Raw genomic sequence first — 22,674 nt, forward strand, 5'->3', positions numbered from 1 at the left:
TCAGTTATTTGGTTACAGAATCTTCCTTCTTTTAGAAGTAAACTTAGTGGTATATCTTAGTGAAGGTTTGGCATCCCAAAGTGCTACATGTAAAAACTGATACTTGGGGGAATTAGTGGAATTAATCTTAGGGATAACTTTGGGATAGGAGGCATGATGCAGTCTCAGGGATTTTGAGAAACTGGAGATTTGAAGTCAAAATGGCTTCTCACGTGTATTGCTACATCAGTCCCAAGCATGAGAGACGTGGATTTCTACCTTGAGTTGTTCAGAATCTGCATAATTAAATGATTTATGGGTCTGTGAACTTAGGTCTCAACTTCAACACTTAACATGTCATCAGATCTGCTTAAAATTGCCTAATGTTTTCTGCTTATTTCGTGCTTTGTTATTGTTTGCAGACGTGGGTTGGCAATAAAAGAAGGAAGATGAGCAGCAAGAGTGCTGTAGAATCTGGAGGTGCTCCCCCAGGGACCGCCCCTTCTGCTCCCTCGGTACCACCAGAAGCAACGGTTAGAAATGTGGTAAATATTGCTCGATCCCAAAGTCAGCAGTCTTCTTGGACCTCTTCTAATAACGATGTCATAGTTACTGGTATATACAGTCCTGCTAGTTCATCCAGTAGGCAAGGATCCACCAAGCAAACAAATGCTTCAATGGCAGAAATACATAAAACCTCTATTTCAAGACTACCGGGAAAAAGCGATGCAGACTTTCAGCAGCAGCACATCCCTATAGGGAGACAAATACCACACTGTAAGAATGCTTCCCTATTAGTAGGGGAAAAAACTATTATTTTATCTAGACAAACAAGCGTACTGAATTCTGCCAACTCCATATACAGCCACACGAAAAAAAGCTATGGTGGTTCATCAGTACAAACTGCAGAGCTGGTGTTACCTCAGAAACCAATGATATGCCACAGACCCTGTAAAGCTGAACTCATGGGATGTCAGAGGTTACAAAAACCAGAACATGCAGCTCTTGCATCGCATGTGCCCCCTGGACAAAGGGCTAACGCCAGGGACCCTTCTTGTAGCACACAGAACCTGGAGATCCGCGAGGTGTTTTCTCTGGCAGTTACAGATCAACCTCAGAGAATAGTGGGAGGAAGTACAGCACAGAAGCATTGCTCAGTGGAAGGCAGCTCTCTGTCCATCGCAATGGAAACTGGAGATGTGGATGATGAATATGCTAGAGAAGAGGAGCTAGCATCCATGGGAGCGCAAATACAAAGCTATTCAAGATACTGTGAAAGCAGCAGTTCTGTTCGAGTGGAGAACCAAAGTGCAACCTTGTCTGGGCCAGGAAGAAACGTGAGTTGTAGTTCTCAAATGGCGAATGCCAGGGACGTGCCTGACAGTGTGCTGTATCACAGCAGAGACTACCACTTGCCTGCACGGACCTCATTACACACATCCAGTACATTGTACAACAGTGCTAATACATCAAGAAGTACTTTTTCTCCTCATTATACATCTTCAAATCAACTGAGGCTGTCACAAAACCAAAATAATTACCAGGTAATGTGTCAATTATCTGACTGCAAATCTTGAAGATGAGGTCGTAGATAAGTACTGTTGTCTTTGGAATTTGTGAGCTAATAAGTGGTAGGTTTGTATTTCTGTAGGCTGTGCTCAACTTGCCTTTCAGCAGAGGAAATCCCTTATTAAAAGTGAAGGTAGGACTGTAATACTGTAGCACTTCTGTCTGGGTAGCTGAGCCTGAGGCTGCAGTGGGTAGTCTCATACTGAAGATCAGTGTGGGCTTATTGTATTCAATGGGTAAACTTTATTTATATGGGGGATCATACCTGTGATTGCTGATGCGTGCTAAAGCCATGTGTCCTGACTTGCCTTACCAGTGCATGTCACAGCTGTACCCTTTGTTGGTCCTCTGCAGACATACTTTGCATGTGGCGCAGGGCAGAATGTGGGATCACACCGTCATCCATGTGCTGTACAGTTGCTTGCCCTTATTAATGTCAAGTTGGATTAGCTCTTCTGACACTGTCTTATGACTGACAGGCTGTTATATTACTCATTGCTTTTCCATGCTATTTCTGTTTTAATTTATCCTGAAAATGAACCACGTAGAAATACATCATATTTTAATGTGTGTTGCTGAGTAGCATAGGGAACAATACAATATATGGTGTTTTTTCTGTCTCTTTCTTTTCCCCCCTCTTCTTTCTGACTTGTTCCTATGTCTTGTCAGAATTAGAAAGTCTGTAAGTGCCCCTTCTCACCAGAAATCACCAGAACTGCTCTGGTCTGGATTCTGTGCAGTAAATAGGACACTGGCACTCCTTACTTGTGACCTTTTGTAAGTTGAGTACTTGAAAGGGCCCGAATCACTCTATAGATAAAATGTCACCTATCATGAACCATTCTATCTGGCCATGTGATATGGTATGAATCAGATCAGGGATGGCTCTTTGATTTTGTTGTTGTTTCTTTGATGCTTTTGCCCTCTGTTACAATGACGTACCTATTGTCTGGTGAGGAATTCTTTACACCATTTGACTTTCATGTGAGTCTTTCACAAACCCTTTGCCCTTTGGATTTAGGAATATACCTTGGAATGAGGGAAATTCTATTTCCTTTGGCATCCATTACCCTTATGCACTCTTAAACTTTGGAAGACCTGGGAAGGATGCTATTAATGCATTTGTTGCTGTAGCAGTCCACTCTGAAATATTGATGGCTCCTTTCAATATCAGAATTTATAGGGGAAGACAAAAGCTGTGGTCTTAAGGCATGTCGTGGTTCTGTTGGTCTTAAGGCATGTCATGGTTATGTAGAAACAGCAGAGGAAAAATGGCCTGCAACCTGGACAGATCCTGAACTGCCTTGAATCAATGGTGACTCTGACTTCAGATCACTGCATTCCTTGGTTGAGAGTTCTAGTACATTTCAGGGCAGCACCAACAGTGAAAACCCTTAACACAGGGACGTCTTCCTCAATTTAAAAATAGATTAAACCTGAGTTACGTGATCATTAGAGTAGTTAAACATCCAAGCAGATGTTTCTTTAAAGGCAGGAACGGGTGATGTGTGTTTTGATGAAGTAATTACTGTTGTACATTGGTGGGCCATCTAATTAGCAATGAGCTAATTCAGCTGGTTAATCAAATTCATCTTAATGTAACCTAGAAATAATTTTTAGTAAAATGATTGATTTTAATGCCTGAGCAGTTTTGCTAAGCAAATTGTTCAACCTACTGACTTCTGTTAGTTTGGCGTTGAGCTCATTGAGCAGGAGGCTGTTCTTGCTGCTCCTCAGGGCTGAATAGGGATTTGTCCTTAGTTTCATTCCCCAGCCCTAAGGGGCAAAAATACTGTTGAAAGTGTGGGTGTGGGTTTATTTTAATTACTTTGTTACACACACTGAAGCAATGGTAATCTAATTTAGCCCCATGCTCTTCTAGGGAAAATTCTAAGCCTTGCAGCAAGTACAGCAAAGTAGGATATATATAGTATAGATTTCTTTATTATTATGGTTCGCTTTAAGGATGCTTGCAGAGGTGTGATCAGAGAGAGCACGTGGGAATGCTGGGGAAAGCAGCAGGCTGCAGTAGCACTGCCTGCTGCCTCTGCTTCCACCTGGATGTGCAGCAGCTCAGGGTGGTGGGGGGCTGTTGAATTGTCCCAGTGCTGAGAGTTTGGGACAGGGAATCCACAGGTGAACTGGGAAAAGGCAGTGCAGCAACCTTGTACTGCACAATCACTTTTAGTGCCATTTTAGACATGGAAGCTGCCGCAGGCTTCCTCTTAGGAGGGAAAAGTGTTAAATTCTAGCTCTTCTCCTCAACTCTCCTTGTGCTGCAATGAGAGTCAGCCATTGGGTAGCCCTCAGCACTCATCTGAAAGCTGGGAGAATGAAGGTTCTGTACAATAGACAAACTGTACCAGGTGTTCTATATTTAATCATACCCATGCTGAAAGGTTCATTATTAGAGAATTTCCCTAATACAGAAACTTTAGCATAGCTGATACGGTCATCAGGAGGAGATTTTTCTTCTTCATGTACAGCGCGTGTAATGACATGAGATTGATTAATCCCTCGAGCTATGTTTATTCTCTGAAGCATTGCTCGTCTGTAGCAGAAGCTGACATAGAATCCTAAATAAGCCTAAAATATTCCAGGCTATAAAACACTGCACATGTCCAGGGAAAACAGTAAAAGATTTTATTTTTTAACCAGACTGATGTCTGAGAATGATGGAGGAGCAATGAGAAGCAAGGGAGCTAACCTTCACCTTCATACCCATTCCTCTTCCTTCATTAGCCTCATGTCCTTAGCTTTTCTCCTACTCTGCAGATTCCTGGTGTTTGACATTGGATAATTCAGTTTCCAATGTCCTGGTGGGTTGGTTTTCTTGTTCATTCTGAAAGTTTAACTCTCATAATTGAAAGATACAACAGTTCTGTTAAACATCAGGCCTGTGTCTAACAATGGTCTGCTTAATCTTACAAGCTTTGTACAGCTGTGAAATGTAAACTTGCGTTCTGAACTGTAAGTTTTGAGATAGCAAAAGTACATAAGTATCTGAGTTGCCGTTGTGTTGTCACTCTCATAGAAGAAGCAGTTCTGTTTTTAGTCCTGTAACAGTAATGCTAAGTGTGGCTTTGTTTTGCTTTTAAATCTTAAAGAGTTTATCTTAAATGTTGTTATCAGAACCACATGCACAGTATTGAAGTCTTCTGAACGTTGCTCACTGTTTGTTATTGTTGCAACCTAAGCTGCTGTTGTTTTCTGTTCTGATTTCCCCTTCCTCTCTACAGATTTCAGGAAACCTTACTGTGCCTTGGATTACAGGTTGTTCCAGAAAAAGAGCAGTGAGTATATTTCCATTCAAGCATCTAATACGTCAAACACAGGAATGAGAAGTTTATCTAAATGCATTTTTAGAAATATCAAGTCTTGTTATACATTCCATCATTTTTTTTCTTCCATGTACAAGTTTTCTTGAGATTGTATCCTTTTTCTGCAAGGCGCCATCCCACTATCACTTAATGACCTTTTCAAACATCAAGCAGGCTGGCAGTGCCCTCGAGTACAGTCTCAGTAGCTGGCTGAGGTGGTTTCACAACACTTCACTGTTGGAAAGGAGGAATTTATTCCACCCCCTCTCCCTGCAGGTGCACTGCCACCCCAGCCGTAGCGCTGGTGCTGGCGTCTAATGGCAGGTAATTCAAGTTAAGCATCTGACCTGTCAGATACATATATCTCTTCCACTGAGCTTCCTACTGCTGAGTTTGTATTTTTCCAGGTTTTAGATGAGAGCTGAACGTACTTGGGATCAGATGAGCAGCAGGATTGTGTGGCTGGGAGCAATGAGGAGTGTGGGGCAGCAAGAACCAGATGCGAGTTTTTACATTGGCACTCTTACTTCATTATGACACCATAGTGCCAAAATGCCCCTTCCTGTATGCTTTCCATCCCTGGGTGGTATGAGTAGTGCTGGTGCAGGAAGGCAGAGTTATTGATGCTGACTGCAGCCATGTGTGGCACATTATGTCCTGGTCACAGCATTACTGGGGGTAACGCCAAATCTCCTAGTGTCCCCAGTTTAATGTCAGTAGATAATGTTCAGGCAGGACATCGTCAACTTTTGACAGTCAGTAAAAGTATAGTTTAGGAATGCTTCTAAACATGGAATTTGTTTCTGAGAAGACTTATCTGTTCTCTGCTATCATTCAGACTTTGTGACACTTTATGTTCACAACAGACAGACTTAAACTCAGAAATGTTTTTCAGTAGGGAATAATGATTGAGTGTGTTACATTTTTCCTATCAATTTCTTCTTTTCTGTATGTACAAACTAATGAGGCACAAAGCATTTGCTTGGACTTTGGGTAATTGGCTTGCCACTTAGGCTTCAGTGTGAATAGTGTGTGTACGATAGGGAAGGGTGAGAGAAAACACATGTGGGTGTGGGATTTCTTGAAGCCTGGGCAGGCACATGAGCAGCTCAGTGAGCAGCTGACATCTTTTCTTGCAGATATCTGGGACGTTTTACCTCCTAATGAGCTACAGATTTGCTGACTGATTCCTTCTGTAGCAGGGGAAGTTACAGTACCAGTCTGTTCACTGTTTGCAAGTGAGATCTCTCCAGGGGTAGAGTCTCCTGGGAGGGGGTTGGTGGTTCCCCTTCCTTCTGGCATTTCAAGGATAGCTGTCTTTCCCCACAGCGCACCATACTCCCACTCTTATTTTGGAGGTAAGCGCTGCAACTTTGCATTTCTCCAGCTTGAGCTTTAGATATTTGGACCACTTAAGGGAAAGACTTTTCCACTAACATCAGCTGCTGCTTAAGCATTGCCTCTCTCCATAAACTGTAATTTTAATCACCTATTTAACAATGTAAACCATTTTTTTTTCCAATCAATTTCTTCTCTGAATTCCCTATGTAGATGAATTTGTTTCTTTTTCTCTTTACTTCTCCTATTCCCTTTCAACCAGGATGCAACACTAGACTGATTTATTTATTTATTTTCCCCTCTTTTTGCTCTACGAAGGCTGCACTGCCATCTGGGGATGAACCCAACTGGCAAATGCAGATGTAAGCGATTGCAGTAGATGATTCAGGAAGGTTATGTTACGACTGAGAAGGCAGCGGGTAGACTTCAAGGCACCCATCTCCGCAGCACAGAGTGAACCATTAATGAAGTATCTCCTTTGCTGTGCAGGACAGAAAGCATCCCCCCTTTCTGTCAGTCACTCCAGATAAATTACTTCTGATGGCAGTATTTACCCTTATCTGATTTAAATTGGGACGTTGGACTTCTCCATAGACAAATCTACGTAGAGTGAGTTGATAAGCAGTCAAGGAACTGGATGGTTTGTGAGTTGCTATTCAGAACTTTTATTTTTTTAATAGGTGAACAGAAAAATTAGGCCAGGTTGTTGTGGGGTTGGTGCTCCAAAACTGATACGTGTACTGGGGTGTAAGGAAACAAGAGGAAAATCTCCTACTTCTTAGGAAACTTCAGTTTCAAATGTGAGATTCTTTTGAAGAAAGAACATAAGGAAACAGAAATAGAACACACGGAGTTGTAGAACTGTGATTATGGCAATTACTACCATTCAAGCAGCAAAAAGGCTGATCTGTATTTTGTTTAAAATAGAGAAGATTGTGTTTTAGATGCTTTGAATTTGTTTTAATCTTCTGCCTTGTAATTTGTTTTCATCTCCTTGTCCTTCAGCTGCATCGAGTCAAATAACTGTGCAGTTCTACAGAAACTCTTGCTGTAGAATGATGTAATCCTGACTGTAGTGAATATTAGTATAGAACTATCACTCTGTTTTTCATGTAAATGGCTTTCAAAAAACACGGAGTTTTGTACTATGAAGTAAGTGGAGGGCTTCAGTCCTGAATATATGCATTTTGATTTTAGATCACTGGGCTATTATAGCCAATTTCAATCAAATTCTAGAGACTCTGCCATTAAAGTTCTGTCTGTCACAGTACAGTTGTACACTTTGGATCAGGTAAAGTACCAGATCCAGCTCCATCTTGCTGTGAGTCCTGCCACCAGCTGAACTTGCACTGCTGGGGTAACAGGGCATTGGCAGCTGGTGGTGTGGATATGTCAGTAGAGCTGCTGAAGAAAGTTCCTTGTTGGGGTGTTTTCTAAAAAGCTCATGAAAACTACAGCCATCGATAAAAAGTATATCTCTGGGTGGCTGTCAAAGTAAAATGAGAACCCACAGGGGTTAAAACCAAGTGCACTTCTGTTAAGCCTTTTTATTTTAAAACCGTATGCCAGCATTGAAATATTTATTAGTCCTGCCTCCCTCTGAGCAAACATCAGGCTTACTGAAATAGTGGAACAAGGTGCAAAAAGTCTCTTCCAGAGATCTGGGGTTGCATACTGGCGGTACATGAGCTGTAATGGTTTGCAGTCCATATCTAAGCATGAGCCCATCTGAAGGCTCTGTAGATTGTGTCCTTCTCTGTATCTTCTGCTCTATGAATGAGACTGGTGGTAACAATTCTAGCAGCACACTCCTAGCTGTTTTGCTGGGGGCCTTCAGGTGTGTTTCTTTGTCTTGAGGTTGGAAGACACTTCGACACGTAAAAAATGATATAAAAAAGGCAGGTGCTAATAAGTGAAGGGCTAAGGGCACTTCACTGAAATGTAATTATTCGTACCAATTACAGACCCTACATTTGCACCACGAATCTTGCAGGCATGGTGGGTATTATGAGGGGCCTGGCCAAGTGCCAGGGATGCCTATAATAAACTGGGTCATCTCTTATAAGAATGTTGTTATTACACTCGGGAGGTCAGGGGATAAGCGGGGTTTAACCCTGAGCTTGGCAGAACTGCTGATTCAATTTGCTCGCAAGGATTGCCTTTCATTGTGAGCTGATGGGCTATTTTCTGCTGGAAGAAGCTTCTCTCTGCTTTTCAAAGTGTGGACAAATGTGAAGTATTTCACAGACAGCTGATGCTCTCGGGGGTAAATTTGGGCCTCAAATCTGCAACTAGTGAGTCTGAAGAAAGGACGTGAGAATTGTATTCACAGTATTTGTAATAATGAAGTTAAAATTAGAAACTGAATTACTGACTTGTCTTCAGTTATTGTCTTCATCCTGAAGATGAAGCTTTTCAGTGTTATCCTTTTTGTTTAATTGTTTTTTCTCCTCCCTGTGGCAACTGGTGCATCACCGTCAGTGCTGTGGTATTTGTAGGGCTGTATGTTTTCTTCTTTGTTTCCCCCATTTCTCTGATGATACTAAATAGGAGTATTAACTAAACTGATGGAAGTAGATCCATGCTCATGGTAGGAATTCTGCTCTTTATTTCCTCACAAAAGACACCACCTTTCGTGAAAGTGTTAAGTAATCTTGAGTTAGTGTATAATGCAGAAGTCAAACTTATAGTATTTGTCAAGGGGATGATAATGTAATTGAATGTTATTTGTGTAAGAAATCCTTGCAAAGACACTGCACGGTCACTTACAGAAAGCAGTCAGTCTGGATCTGAGTTTTGGACAAGCTTTATGTTATGTACATTTAATAAGCCTATGGGCTGAGGTGGATCCCAGCAGTGAGAGCAGTGTAAGTCAGGGATAGAATCTTCCTTTGTGCTCGCTGGTGCAGTGTAGCCCACGTCTGTGGGGAGCAAGTGTGTAGGCAGGCAGCTTCTGCAGTCTGTTTAATGTGCAGAGATCTGCTACTCATAGTGACCTGTTGGTCAGACTGAGCCCCCAGGTGCCAAATGTCTTTTGATAGGGGGCACTGGTAAGATTTCAAGCTTCAGTCCTCCCCTTGGAGATACTGAGGTTAGTCAGGCTGGACCAGGCTCTCAACCCCCTGATGGAGATGCTGGTGTCCCTGCTCTTTGCAGGGGAGTTGGCTTACATGACCTTTAAGGGTCAATTTATTCCAACTCAGACAATTCTATGGTTATAGCTTCTGTTTCCTACTTCATGTGTTTCTAAAGAATATCACCATTTATTTACTCAAACTTCTTTCCTCTCAGTTTTGCTGCTGCTTTCTGGACTCTCGCATGCATGTTGTTTTTCATTCATATCAGTTGATTGGAAAAGCTTGTTCTCCATTCCCTTGTCTGACCTGCGATTGGTATCAGTGTGATTCATGCGCTGCTGCATGAGTCCTTCAGCAGAAAGAGGAAGGGTAAAGTACCTGATGTGACAGCAGCTGCAAGAGCAACCAGGAAGCAAAAATACGTGTTGTCATCTTATTCCCAAGTATGAGGAAAAACTGTATCCGTGTATTTAGCATGCAAAAGCTGAGCAACTTCTAAAAGAGAAGTTTAGCTTAGACTATAAGAAGAAATTCTTTACTGGGAGGGCAGTGAGGCCCTGGCACTGCTGCCCGGAGTGCTGTGGGTTCCATGTACATGGAGGTGCTTTGGGCCAGGTTAAATGGGGCCCTGGGCAGGCTGAGCTGGTGGGGGGTAAGCAGCCCATGGCAGGTGTTGGGGTTGGTTAGGCTTTCAGATCACTTCCAACCTCAGTGAAAATCATACAGTGCTCTTTGAGCAGTGAATTGTTGCAGCAGGGCTGTCATTGAATTTTCTGGCAATAACAAGTGATTTTTATGTATTTATTTATTTTTAATAAACACTCAATATGCCTCAGAAGAAGAATTTGCCCTAAGCTTCTGGTCCATCACAGAGAGTGGGGGAGGCCAGAGTGTCTTGTTTCTCCTTCTGTAGTGAGCATTGCTGTTGCGTTCCTTTCTACCTTCCCTTTTCTCAGTGCTTGGCTGCCTCTCCCTGACCATTCCATGCAGAACGAGAGAACTCATGCAGCTCTGTTCGGAAGTTACAATCTGCTTTGCCAGCCACTGTAAGAAGAGAGATTGTCACAGTGATCTGGGAAATGACCACGTCATTCTTTAAAGGTGGCTTGTAGGTAGTCAGAGCATAGGTCAGGTGAGGATAACCAGCATCTTCTTAGGAGTGAGCGTGCATGAGGGATTTAGTTCAGTTCAGCAGTGTGTTCACAAGGTGAGGTCCACTCCTTGCACTTTGCTGCTTGTCCTACATCAGCCCTGAAATGCGGGAGTGCGCCTGAGGCACTGCTGGGCACAGGATGGCTGCAGCTCCAGCACTGGCTGCCTGGGTGCTGCTGGGCTCCTGCCCAGCATGTCAGTGGCTGGATGGTGAGAGAAGATTATTTCTTTCAAAATTCAGCTGAAATGGGGACAAATTCGGCACATGTGATGACTACTTACTAATGCACTTTATAGTTGAGTTTGTTTGCTCCTGATGGCCGGAGAGATAACAAACATGGGCTGGTGTAAAGAAACTGGAAATGTTAGTTAAAATTCTGGGCTAAGAGCTAGTGATAAAGCTTTAAAGCTATGTTAGACTGATGCCCATAAAAGTGGTAGGAAGAATTAGCAGGAAGTTTAGGCTTTGTTTCTCGGTTTCACTGCTTATTATCAGCAATGTACTATCACCTATTTTGATAAATATACAGAAAGAGGTAGGGAGGTTGCAAATAAACTGTAGAACCAATTTAAACTCTGAAGCTCACCAAATAAACATTAAAGTATTCCCTTTAGGAGCTCAGAATCCTTTGAATTATGCATGTATTGTAGTTTGCAGTAAGATAAAAGAACTTTAGGTGGGGGAGGGTGAGAAATTTGAAAAGCCTTAAGGAATAATTTCCATAAACTGGGTGGAGAGAGTAAACAGCACAAGTGGAAAAAGTTATTTTCAGTAAGACCTTTTAGAGGGAGATAAAACAAGTTAAAAAATCAGGTGGAGTTTGGAGCAAAGCTAAAGTGCTTTAAACTCACTTTAACACTGCAACCGCCTTTCAGGTAAATCCCAGGGTGTGCTGTACTGGCCTGGATAAGAAACTGAACTTAAATATACTTAAGGGTGAGTTAGAAGAAAAGCCACTGAGACAGTGTAACATGCGTATGCAAGACCTCCTGAAATTAAATGAACAGTATGAGGATCTTTAATCTAACAGTATTCTATTATTTTTTTTATCTTACAGTTACAGGACCGCACCCAATTTAGTGACCGAGACTTAGCGACCCTAAAGAAATACTGGGACAATGGCATGACCAGCCTGGGCTCAGTCTGCAGAGAGAAAATTGAAGCTGTTGCTGCAGAATTAAACGTTGACTGTGAAATAGTGCGGGTAAGAAATCCAGAGCAGAAGCAAAAATAGGACAGATGAAAGCTTTTAAAAATTTCATGAGGAAGCTTGAAATAGATTTCACATGTTACATAATGAATGACCATGTTGGGAAGTGTTCTCTTGCTCTTTCTGTAGTCTATATATAGAAAAAAGCCCTCAGGTAAGAGTCTTATTGATCAGGACTAGGAGTAGCACTCCAAACAGTTTGACGTTCTGTTTAGATTCAAGTGAAGTTTTAAATAAGTCCTGCGTGTTTTTAGGGATATCCTGGGTGAATGAGAAGTGTTGTCATTTATATTGGGATTAAGATACAAAAAAGTCCTCCTGGAGTTACAGGAAATATATTTTTCAATACTTATAGGAAAAAATAACTTTAAGCAATAAAATTTATTTTCCAAGGCTGCTTTGAAGCTGGGTTGAGATGTGATAGAGGGTGAGGGGTACTGTAAAGAATTCTAGGTCCTTTCAATTTGATAGTCCATGCCTTTAAGGAAGGGTTGCTTTAGGAAGCACATGTTCAGTGTAGATACCCTGTTTGCTGAGAGTCATTCTGCACTGTCTGCTCCAAAGGTGGGGAAGTTTGAATATAGTTGCCACTGTATTCACAATTACCAGACATCACTCTAAAACCGCTGGTCTCTTTTTCACTCAGTGCTTCTGTTCTTCAGAAAATAGTCTGACTGTCTTTGAAAGTCAGCACAAAAATATGATTAGAGCCGTCCTTTCCAATCTTAATGGGCATGACAGTTGTGACTGCTCCTTTCAGCCTTCAGACTGCTCTTTTTCCATCTCCCCCTTAAAACCTGAAGTCAAAGGAAAAGAGGATGACAGCAATCAAACTCCTGAGAAGTGTATGAAAAATACAAGGAAAAGGCATGACAATTTTTTTGTTTAATAGAAGATAAAATGATTGTACTTAAAAGATGAAACGCTACCAAAACAGGAGAGATGAGAGCCTTTATTTGAAACTCTTGTGAAGATCTGTTGGGTTGGTCTATCAATATGGTACCAAATTAGTTTCAATAGCGAACATTACTCTGGCTATTGAATTGCATGTTTTCCTGAGTGAATCTGAATTAGGAAAAAATGAAGTTGCACTTTTTTGGAGGCTTAAAGGAACTGTTCTTTTCTCTGTAGAGAGCAAAGCTTTTCCATGTTCTCTAAGCTCTTCAATTCACTTTCTGAAGAGTGAAGCTGTTTCCACTGAAAGCAGCAAAAATGGTCTCCTGGATAAGAGGAAAACCAACACACTTGTTTAGTCTCCCTTTGTTCCTTTCTTGGCATACAGAGAACAGCAGTATGAAGTTTTGTGCAGATGTTATTAGTATCTTTTTGAAATATTTTTGTCTTCAGGACCACTGTAGCACATTCAGATGAACTCCATCAAACTCTGCAGTTTGTGCACGCATAAATGGATGAGCAAACTAAAATTTCTTTTTATTCACAGTAACTATTATTGTTACCAGTATCAGACTAACCTCTGCCTCAGGTTTCTCTATACTGACAGACATACAATTGTAGTGAGATTTAGGTTGGTCCTGCTTCATGCTGCACTACTGACAGTTTGTTATTAGTAATTATGCAGAAATACGCAGCAGAAGGGCTGCTTAATCCTATCTGATTAACAGCTTCTTTTGGGGGCCTCGGCATAGTCTAGATCCAGCTTATGATCAAGAAACAATGTGAAAAAACTTGGAGTGTTCAGTCTGTGTTTTTTCCATTACGTGGGTTTTCTGAAGGTTTTCTGAAGGTTCCAACCTAGAATCTCTCCTAGTGCACTGACACGCTAACCTCAATCACTGCAGAGCTATAATCATACTTTTAGTTGTCTCCCTGTCAGCCTACTTACCTACAGGCTTACTCACAGCAAACATACACTGGCTGCTTCTGCCCAGCCTCTGTCCTATCTTCCTTACCTCCTCCTGGTCATCAGGGGAAGCTGCTGCTGAGTTTGTTATTGGCTGTTGTAAGTGGGTTTAGTGAGTCTGATCGTATCTACTTTACAGGTGTTTTTTGAAGTTTTTATGGACGTAATATTTTAAGGATATAATTGGAATTACTACTCTTTGCCTACAGGGAAATACTGTTCTGCTCGTGCTCTCATCGTTGTATGGCTCCAGAGTACTCACATTTAAGCATAGCATGTGCTCTGTGTGGAAGCTTAGAACTTCTCTTTCCCATTTTGCTATACCATAAAAATACATTCATTTTCTGTGACATATTCAGTAGGTTGAATGAAAGAATTTTTGCTCTGAGAAGTACATAAAAGGACTGGTCATATCTATCTTGTCCAGGAGCCTCTTTTTTTCAGAATTTTTTAGTAAAAAAAAAAAAAAAAAAAAAAAAAAAAAAAAGCAGATTGATTCTTAAACCATGTAGTTGTTAGTGCTATTTACTGCCACCCCAAATGCTATATATTGTACAAAAATCTCTAGGTAGCTTTTTTTGTACCTGTTTTGCATTTGTCACTGCGGAAAATTAGAGCTGCAAAGGCGAGTAGCACGTAGGAAAAATGGTTTGCCAAGACCAGTGTTAACCATGCCATCTTCTACTGAGTTAAAGGTGCAGCTTAACGTATTTTATTGTGTTTTCCCCAAGGTCAGCGCAGCATGACAGTATAATAGTTGGGATCGCAGTTCACCTTTCTTATTTTTTCTCTTTGAGGAATTATAAGCAATAGGTTTATTGCAAATCTTTACTTTGCTACGTTTTGGAACAGTAGTTAAATGGAGTGGATTGGGAAGAAGAAACGTTGCAATTATTTCCAAAATAAGGCCATAGTAATGTTGTTTCATGTATCTTTGAAGTAGAAATTCCTCTAATGTTTGAAAGTGTTTGGTGAACACTTTTGAGAACATGGAGGGTGTGGGAGGAGAGGGGGGGAGGGCCAAGGCAAGAAGACTAGAAGTTACAATCAGGCGAAGAAGCTGATTTCAGGCTCTGAGGAGGGTTTTTGGATGCCAGCGAGAAACTGATTTTGATGGAACAAAGTGTCTGTGAACAAGAGCTGATAAGTGGAACTGAAAGCCTGGATGATGCAAGGAAAAGAAGAGAGCTGAGATAAAGAGCTGCCAACAATTCGTACTACATCACATTGAACTCTTTTTGAGTCTTTAAAAATTTCAGTATGATTTTTTTCTTTAGAATTTATCAGAGAAAGCAAGTCAATTAACAGTTATGAAGCTCTGTAGTTTCTTTTCCTAAATGCTCGTCCTTCAACTAGAGATGAGGGAAAGATAATATTGTTTTGGGATTATTTCACTTCATAAAGTGGAGCAATGTAAAGCCACCATCTTGAATATTTTCTCCTGTGCTGAAGCAGTGATAGTCAGAATTTTCCTTGCTGCGACTTGCAGCTGTTGCCTCTGTTCCTTTGGCTCTGCACTTTCCTTCCCTTTTCCCTTGTGTTGGGGTCTGAAACTGAACACTGTACTCCAGGAGGCAGCCTCATGAAGGACAGATAAAGGGGAATAGTCACCTCCCTTAGGTTGCTGGCCATACTCCTGTTCTTAGAGTACAGATGTGCTAATTTCACTTGATTGTGGGTCTGCTGCTTTTGTTACAATTTCTGTTATAATTCCTATTTATTTCTCTTGCAAGACGTGGATTGGGAATCGAAGACGGAAGTACCGTTTAATGGGGATTGAGGTCCCACCCCCTAGAGGAGGTCCTGCTGATTTCTCTGATCAATCTGAATTTGTTTCTAAATCAGCACTTAATCCAGGAGAGGAAACAGCTACTGAAGTGGGGGATGATAATGATAGGAATGATGAAGTATCAATCTGCTTATCTGAAGGAAGCTCACAAGGTATTTGAAAATGCAGTCACCGCTGTGCATGTGTTTTAATTTTGTACTGTGTGCATGCTTTGGGTTCTCTGTTGTACGCATTCAGAAATGTCTGAAGGAGTGTTGTTTCCTATACTGACAGTACTGTTTGGTCTCTTACTTCACTCTGTGAATGCTGCCGGTGCTTTTATCGCATACCTTGCAGAAACTTTCTGTCATAAGATTCTTTTTCTGCCAGATTCCTCAGAATTTAATTAACAAGTTCACAGTTTGCTGGTGCAGCCGAGAGATGTACAGACAGTACAAGTGGATGGGTCTCCTTTCCCCAGGAAGCTGAGGTTTACAAGTGCTCTCTGGTGACTTACCAGTTCTACTCAGCCAACTTGAACATCAATTCCTGTTAGGGTCACATCAACAATTCTTGGCTAAACAAGCACTGATGCATGTGAAGCTGCTGGCTTTGAGGTGACCAGAACTGTGCAGTTACGGTTTCCACAATAAACTCAAAATGATAAGTTCAGAAAATACATTAGCTCCAACTCCATCTTGCCCTAAAAGAGCTTCAGACTGTGTCAGAGCATGGCAGAACTTGTGTCATTAAGCTGCCTCAGGTGTGTGTATGCGCTTTGACAGGCTGATATGAATCCGCAGGAAGGATCAAAGTCAGTAGCTGGGGACTGTTGAGGAAGCCTTAGAACTGCACCTACAGGGTGTGTGTTTGTTCACAGTGAATTCCATGCTCTGGAGTGATAAGTGTCTTGAACTTAATTCCCTTTTACTGCACCTCACAGAACCATCTGACCACATGGGACAAACCTCTGCCTTCCCTTCCTGTATTATAAGCATATTGCTTATGCTCTGGGCCGAGGGCATGATTTGCCACTCTGGTCCTCTCACCAGCTTTGCAACCTTGACTAATTGCTCCCAGTGCTTCCGATTAGAAGAGATCAATAAAACCTTTGTTGTCTAAACTGAAAGAAAGTCTGATCGAGTGCACGCAATTTCAGTTTAATATGCCAGTCTTGATCTTGTCATTCTGTCTGAACAATTTAAAGGAAAGAACTAGAGAAATGGAGAACTGATGGGAATGAATTTGAGATTGCTTTGTCATAACCTACTGTAAAGAGAATAAGATGATAAAGAAATGGGTCAAGTGACTGAATGCCAAATGAGATGCAGAATTGGAGTCCTTAATTTGCCTGAGGTGTGGAAGGCACTGATTTAGTCATACTGGTTTGAAAGAAAGTGGTGATGGGGGAAGAATCTTCAGTTTTCTGCAGCTCAAAGTGAAAAATAACATTGCTTGTATTGAACGAGGCTCACTTACAACACAGTGTAGGAATTTGAGTGCATGAGTATAGTCAAAGTGTAACGAAGTATCAGAAATCTGTGGGGTTTGCATAGCACCCAGGAATCTGTCTTCCATTCTACCACTAGAACTGTTTCTGTTCACTTTCTGGAGTTCAAACCAGTAGGTTTCACTGCTCAGATTACTAAGAACTTCCTGAAAATAGTCACACTGACCATCCTGTACGCTGCTCAACCACAGATGGGATTATTTTAATGTAACTCTCAGTCCTAATTAACAACAAAACAAACAAACAAAACCCATAACTCTTAAAGAAAGGATATTTTAAATTGCCTCATTAAAGTGAAAGTGTTGGCATTAGCTTTTAAAATGTACCATTTAAGTATTAGAAAAGGAGAAGAAAAAAGAAGGCTATACTCTGCAGAATTAAGCACTAAGATACCCGGGTTGCTCCTGCCTCACACTTTTCCCGTTTGGAACCACTTGCTTTTGTTCTTGCAGAAATTATCCTCTGAAGTGCAGCCAATAGCAGATTGTTCTGCATTGTTTCAAATCTATTTAACGTTTGTTGAGTTTAGAGAAATCTACTGGCAGAAAACAATAACTGTCTCACTATGGCCTGGCCCAGATACTATCCTTTCTCAGCAAGCATTGGTAGTCTCCATTTAAATCCTGTTGCTAAATCCTGTTACTGCTCTGCGTGCTTGGAGGAGATACGCCTTGTCCCACTGCTGCCCCTCTGCCCCTGTCTCATGCTGCCAGCACAGGGCTGCACGGGCACCTGGCACTGTGTGCTTCCATCAGTGGCCTCACTGTTAATGCCCTCACTTAGGTTTCTTACCAGAGCACTCTTGCCGCTGTTGCTTATTTATTTGCTGTTTCTCTAAACTGCTTCTTTCAGGTCGTTGTATTAAATGTGGAGAAATAAAGTAAATCTGAGAAACGTACTTAATTGTAGGATTGAATATCTTATCTTTCTCCAGCAGTAGTCAGGGCTACTGGAATCATCTAGTGCTGAGGTTAAGGATAAGACTCGCTCTGTTTTCAAGCATGTACTTCGCTTGTACAAAGAGCAGACCAAGCCTAGACCTATTAGAAATAAATAGTTTGCCTTACAAGAAGGAAATAAGCTACTTGATCGCTGCTCTGTTCAAAGGTACCCAGTGCCTGCAAGTAGGAGGATTCTGATATGTACCCTATAATTACAGGGCATGCTGGGTTTTTCATATATTAATTCCTTCAAAAATTAAGTTCTGAGCAACTCTGATGTGTGAAACACTTTGTCACCTTTGAATATTCCAACCTGAACCTAAAACTAGGAATGTTTTGGTACATGGCGAGAGAGTAACTGATGTTTTCTCTGTCTTTTCAACTAGCAGTTGGCATAGCCTGAGATGCTTGTGGTGCAATGTCTTGTTTAATGAGACGTAGGGTTTTATTTTTTTGTGTAGCTTCTGATAATGATTTTCATTTTTTGTATCTAGTGGATGTGACATATTTAATCATAGGGGAAACTCATATTCCTTAAGCATAAAATTTGAAGGAAATCTGAAAAACTCATTTATTTTTGCAGAAGAAACAAATGAAGCTCTTCAAAATGAAGAAATTCATCACAAAGATGATGACCGGAATCCAGTATCTGCTGATAATGTGGTATGTACACCTCTCCTTTTCACTGATACGACTTCACTAATGTCTAATGTTGAACTTGGTGTCCGGCACCATGTTTTTCACTGGGTAAAAACTTCAGCTTAGTTCTGGGAGTGTCTTTTCATATTGTTTGAGTGCTGAAAGAAATGGTGCTAAGAGTTCCAGAGGAGACAATTACACACGTTCATTAGAAGCTGAATACTGGACATTTTTCCATACCATAACAAAGTGTTATTTTCCTGTAGCACAAAGCACAGTGTTGCTTTGCACTACAGGATGAACAGGCCCCAGTTACAGCCATTGCAGCCAGCTCTGTTTTTACATTCGTTCTTATGTTAATCACACAAAAGCTGAAATGAGCTGATGAACAGGAGATTCTTTTTCCTCTATGGGCGTATATATGTGGAGAACATTTTATTCCTTTTTTATTTCTTTTGTTTGTGTATGGCCAGCTTTTGGATAAAAAAATCCCAGGGCTGTATGTTCTGTGGCTCGCCTGAATAGAAGCGGCTCCTTTTTCCTTTCTGTTTACCATAGCAGCCTGCTGTGACCTTAGATATAATCACTCAGGCTGACATGTTTGCCATGGAGATGCAGAATGTAAAATGACAAAGGTAAGAGGTTTGCAAAGGGGATGTCCAAGAGCCTCAGTTCTCCACCTAAACTCCGGCCTTATATAATTTGATAAGGCTGAAGAGGGGAGGCAGAGATGGCTGAGTTTTTTTCATGCTCTGTTTTGTTAGTACTGTACCAATCCTTAAGATGTGTGCTGTTGCAGTTGCACTTGGGCTTTGCATAACACTTTCTTTTATTTGAAATTCGAATCTGTTCATGTCCGTGTGAGTCGTTGCCTACACTGTATTACATAAAACCACTTTGACCTGTTATATGCAGTCTCTGTTATATGCTTTCAACAGCTGAAATAGTGAAAAATAGTAAAACAAACCAAACAAAAACATCCTCTTCTTAGCTGACCATTGCTTCCCTCTCAAAAGTAGGCAGAAATTCCTGGTTTTATCAAGTTATCCTTCTGAATTGTTGGGTAGAAGTGCCAGTCTCTTATTGTTGTCAAATTCAAATTCATTCTGGATGTTTGAGATCTAATTTTGATGTGTATATAAAAAAAAATGTCACCAGTTTACTAAACATGTGTAAATTCTGTATTTTCTCCTATAGAAGTTAGTTTTAAGTTGACTTTTCTCATGTAAGTAAGCTTTCTGTGGGGAGGAAAAACACACTGTTGAAATTAATATGGTTATATGGTTATTATATGGTATTTCTAAGTCTTAAGCAGCATTAAAGTTGCCCTTGAACATTTAACTTCAGATGTCTTACGAAACTCAATATAAAAAAATCCAAGAATTATTATGATTTAAGGGGAAAATGTCCATGTGAATGGAATTAGAGCTGTTTTCATATGCATTTTAGGGCATTTGATTTGCCCTCTGACCAAAGTAGGCCAAAGGACCTCCTCAGTTCCTTAGGCAAGAAGTAGGTCAGTTTGGGCTCCCTTGTCACTTGCTGTAATGTCTTTTTTGTTCCAGCAGAATAAACTGTAATCATCTTTGCTCTCTAGGAAGTCTTCAATGAGCAGCTTATGGAATAAAATGCAGGCTTTTGTGAGCTGTAATGACATGCAGTGTGCGATTTAATGCCAAAAGCATGGTGACATGTAAACAGCCTGAGTCACCACGGCATCAGCTCCTGAGCACAGTTTCAATTTGGTTTCCTGCTGGATCGTGTGGCTGAGGTGCATGATTGCCATCTAATGGGTGCTCCACGCTTCCAAATTGCTGACAAGCTTGCACCAGCTTCTCTTACCCTCACCCCATCATGTCACTCTACAATAGGATTGTTTGTCTGATGCATACATTTGCATATTTGGAATGAACCATTTTCTTCTGTTTCAGAAAATAGAAATTATAGATGATGAAGAAAGTGATATGATAAGTAATTCTGAAGTGGATCAAATGAGTTCTCTTTTGGATTACAAGGTGAGTAATTCAGATTATGAAACATTAAGCAGGATAGTCTCAGTGCCACACGTCATCCCTTCAGTCACATCTCCTCGTCCCATTTAAAGTAAGTTTACCATATTTTAGTGCAGAGGGAAGCAGGAAAAATTCAATTTCTACAGAGGAGCCGTGTTACTGTAGCTGTTGCCATCTGCAGCTCCCACCACGTGTCCCAGGACAAATTTACACAGTATCTAAAACAAAACTTCATCGTTTTGTGCCAGAATTGTTCTTTGGAGTGCTGCAGCATGATTTAAAATGCAGCATGATGCTGCCAGCTCTGGAAAGGGGTGCAACAGCTGAACTCTTCTAATGAAACGGAGGAACTGAGAAATAAATCATTCTAACAATGTAGCCCAGAACTTGTCTGTAAGCACAACTACTTGCGGTAGTTGTGGGTTGGAGGAAAATCAGTTGGATATCTGACAGCTGCTGTCTTCTCCCAAATGGCAAAGGTGATCTTTGTTACAGCTCTCATACAAGTTGCCACGGCTCTTTATTGTGTATTGAGCACATTTTTATGTATGTAGCTAATTTTTTTCTTTTTAGTTAGAAACAGGTACGCTCTTCTAATGATAATCAGTTACCAAAATAATGAGTAGATCATCTATTCGGAACAAAAATTACTCCCTCAAGCAGTGTTTTCCTGGTAAGGGCAGTACAGAATGAATATGGATAGGGAATGACCTTTTCATAATGTCACCTGTCACCAAACTGAAAGGCTTGTTGTGACAGCATGCCCTACAGAGTCTTGTTTGTTGCTTTGTTGCTTGACATTAGTGATTAGTCTTTGTGGCTATGTCTTTTGTGCATAAATCTGAATTCCATCTTTGGCTGGCCAAAATCCACTGCCACATAAGCATCTTGGAAGTTTCCATCTAAAAGAAATACATTAAGCTGATTATTTTTTTTTGTTTTGTTTTGTTTTATGTAAGTGCCCAAATTGAAGTTTGCTTATGTAACTATTTGCTGCCATCAAAACCAGCCAACAAGGAACGTTTTCTGTGCACCGCTGCCAACCTAATTAGTCATGTGGCTGCCTAATAAGGGTGGTGTTTTTTTTATCTTAATTCTCTCTTTCATTCTTTTTCAAATGGGAATATTCTGCTACGTTATCTGACCTTCTGTCCAAAAACTATTAATTATGTTATTGGAACAAGAGACCAATATAAAATGGCTTCATACTAGAATCTCAAATCTTGATTACCATAACACATTTTCAAGTAATCCTTAAGGCATTCACTGGAAGTTTTTCCCTTTTCCCTTCCAGTTATATACTCTCTAGCAGGGTTTAGGCTTACAGGAAGACTAGTCTGTGGATTACAGGTGAGGTCTTGTGCAACAGGATGTAAAGTATGTGAGAACAGTTTTACCATGGAGCAATCTTCATAAACTTCAGCTTGGAATTTACTCAGGGTTGTCTCTTTTAAATTGTTATCTTCCATTTTCTTGCCTCTGATATCCTGTGGTAAACACAGTACTTGCCATGAAGTATTTATGAACCTACATGCTTACTCTGTGTGTGTTGTGTACCTTAATTCTATACAGTAATAATTTTAATGGGTATTTTTATCATCATTATCTGATGGAGGGTGTGCATTTGATGCCACTATGCAGATTTCTTTTGCAATAATGCACAATGATTTTGGTTCTTAAAAGTGAACTCTGCATATTTAGGTTACGTGTTCTTTCCAAAGGTTAATAACTAGAGAAGATTAATTTTAGCTGATCAGTAGATAGATTTAGCTTTTGGGTCTTATATACCAATCAGCTGGTAGCTGGTTCCAGTTCTCTTTTGGAGGAGACTGAAAAAGGAGATGGCATATGTTTGTAGGTTTAGAGCAATGCTCCTGGTGCTCCATCAGGAACCCCTGTTTGTATCCAATGTCTACATGTTGTGTTCAAGGATTGTGGAGTTTTTTGACTTAGTACCAGCTTTGGAAGGAATCTAACGTGCTGTTTTTCTTATTTACACACAGAAAGTTTGAAGTATTGGTATGTATTAAAGTGATGCAGTACAATTCATTACTTGCAAAACTGTATGCAATCTTCCCCCTCAGAATGAAGAAGTCAGATTCATTGAAAATGAGCTGGAGAATCACAAACAGAAGTATTTTGAACTGCAGACATTTACGCGGAGTTTGATACTTGCTATTAGATCAGATGATAAAGAGCAGCAGCAGGTGAGTGTCAAAGTAGATGTTAACGGTGGGGGTGTACGTCGTGTTGTGTTCTGTCATTTCCTTATGTTTATTCTGTAGAGCCCAGAAGCT

At 40.7% G+C, this 22,674-nt stretch overlaps 1 protein-coding gene across 10 annotated transcripts in view; it reads left to right on the top strand.

Annotated features, from left to right (window-relative positions):
* Positions 1–22,674, top strand: part of HDX (highly divergent homeobox) — a 33,371-nt gene that overhangs the window by 5,364 nt on the left and 5,333 nt on the right. For 2 of the 10 annotated variants that reach the window (XM_015860514.3, XM_015860515.3), the window contains exons 4-10: positions 402–1,523; positions 4,788–4,841; positions 11,494–11,640; positions 15,241–15,448; positions 18,310–18,389; positions 20,297–20,380; positions 22,462–22,584. In XM_015860514.3, the coding sequence (XP_015716000.1) occupies positions 402–1,523; positions 4,788–4,841; positions 11,494–11,640; positions 15,241–15,448; positions 18,310–18,389; positions 20,297–20,380; positions 22,462–22,584 (1,818 nt within the window). Of the gene's footprint in view, positions 1–401; positions 1,524–4,787; positions 4,842–6,007; positions 6,227–11,493; positions 11,641–15,240; positions 15,449–18,309; positions 18,390–19,962; positions 20,137–20,296; positions 20,381–22,380; positions 22,585–22,674 lie in introns of those variants that run through there. The other 8 variants (XR_014945172.1, XR_014945171.1, XR_014945169.1 and 5 more) reach the window with 7 other exon arrangements.

This window comes from Coturnix japonica, chromosome 4 (assembly GCF_054131305.1).
Source record: "Coturnix japonica strain WE chromosome 4, WE-NBRP24, whole genome shotgun sequence".
Taxonomy (NCBI): domain Eukaryota; kingdom Metazoa; phylum Chordata; class Aves; order Galliformes; family Phasianidae; genus Coturnix; species Coturnix japonica.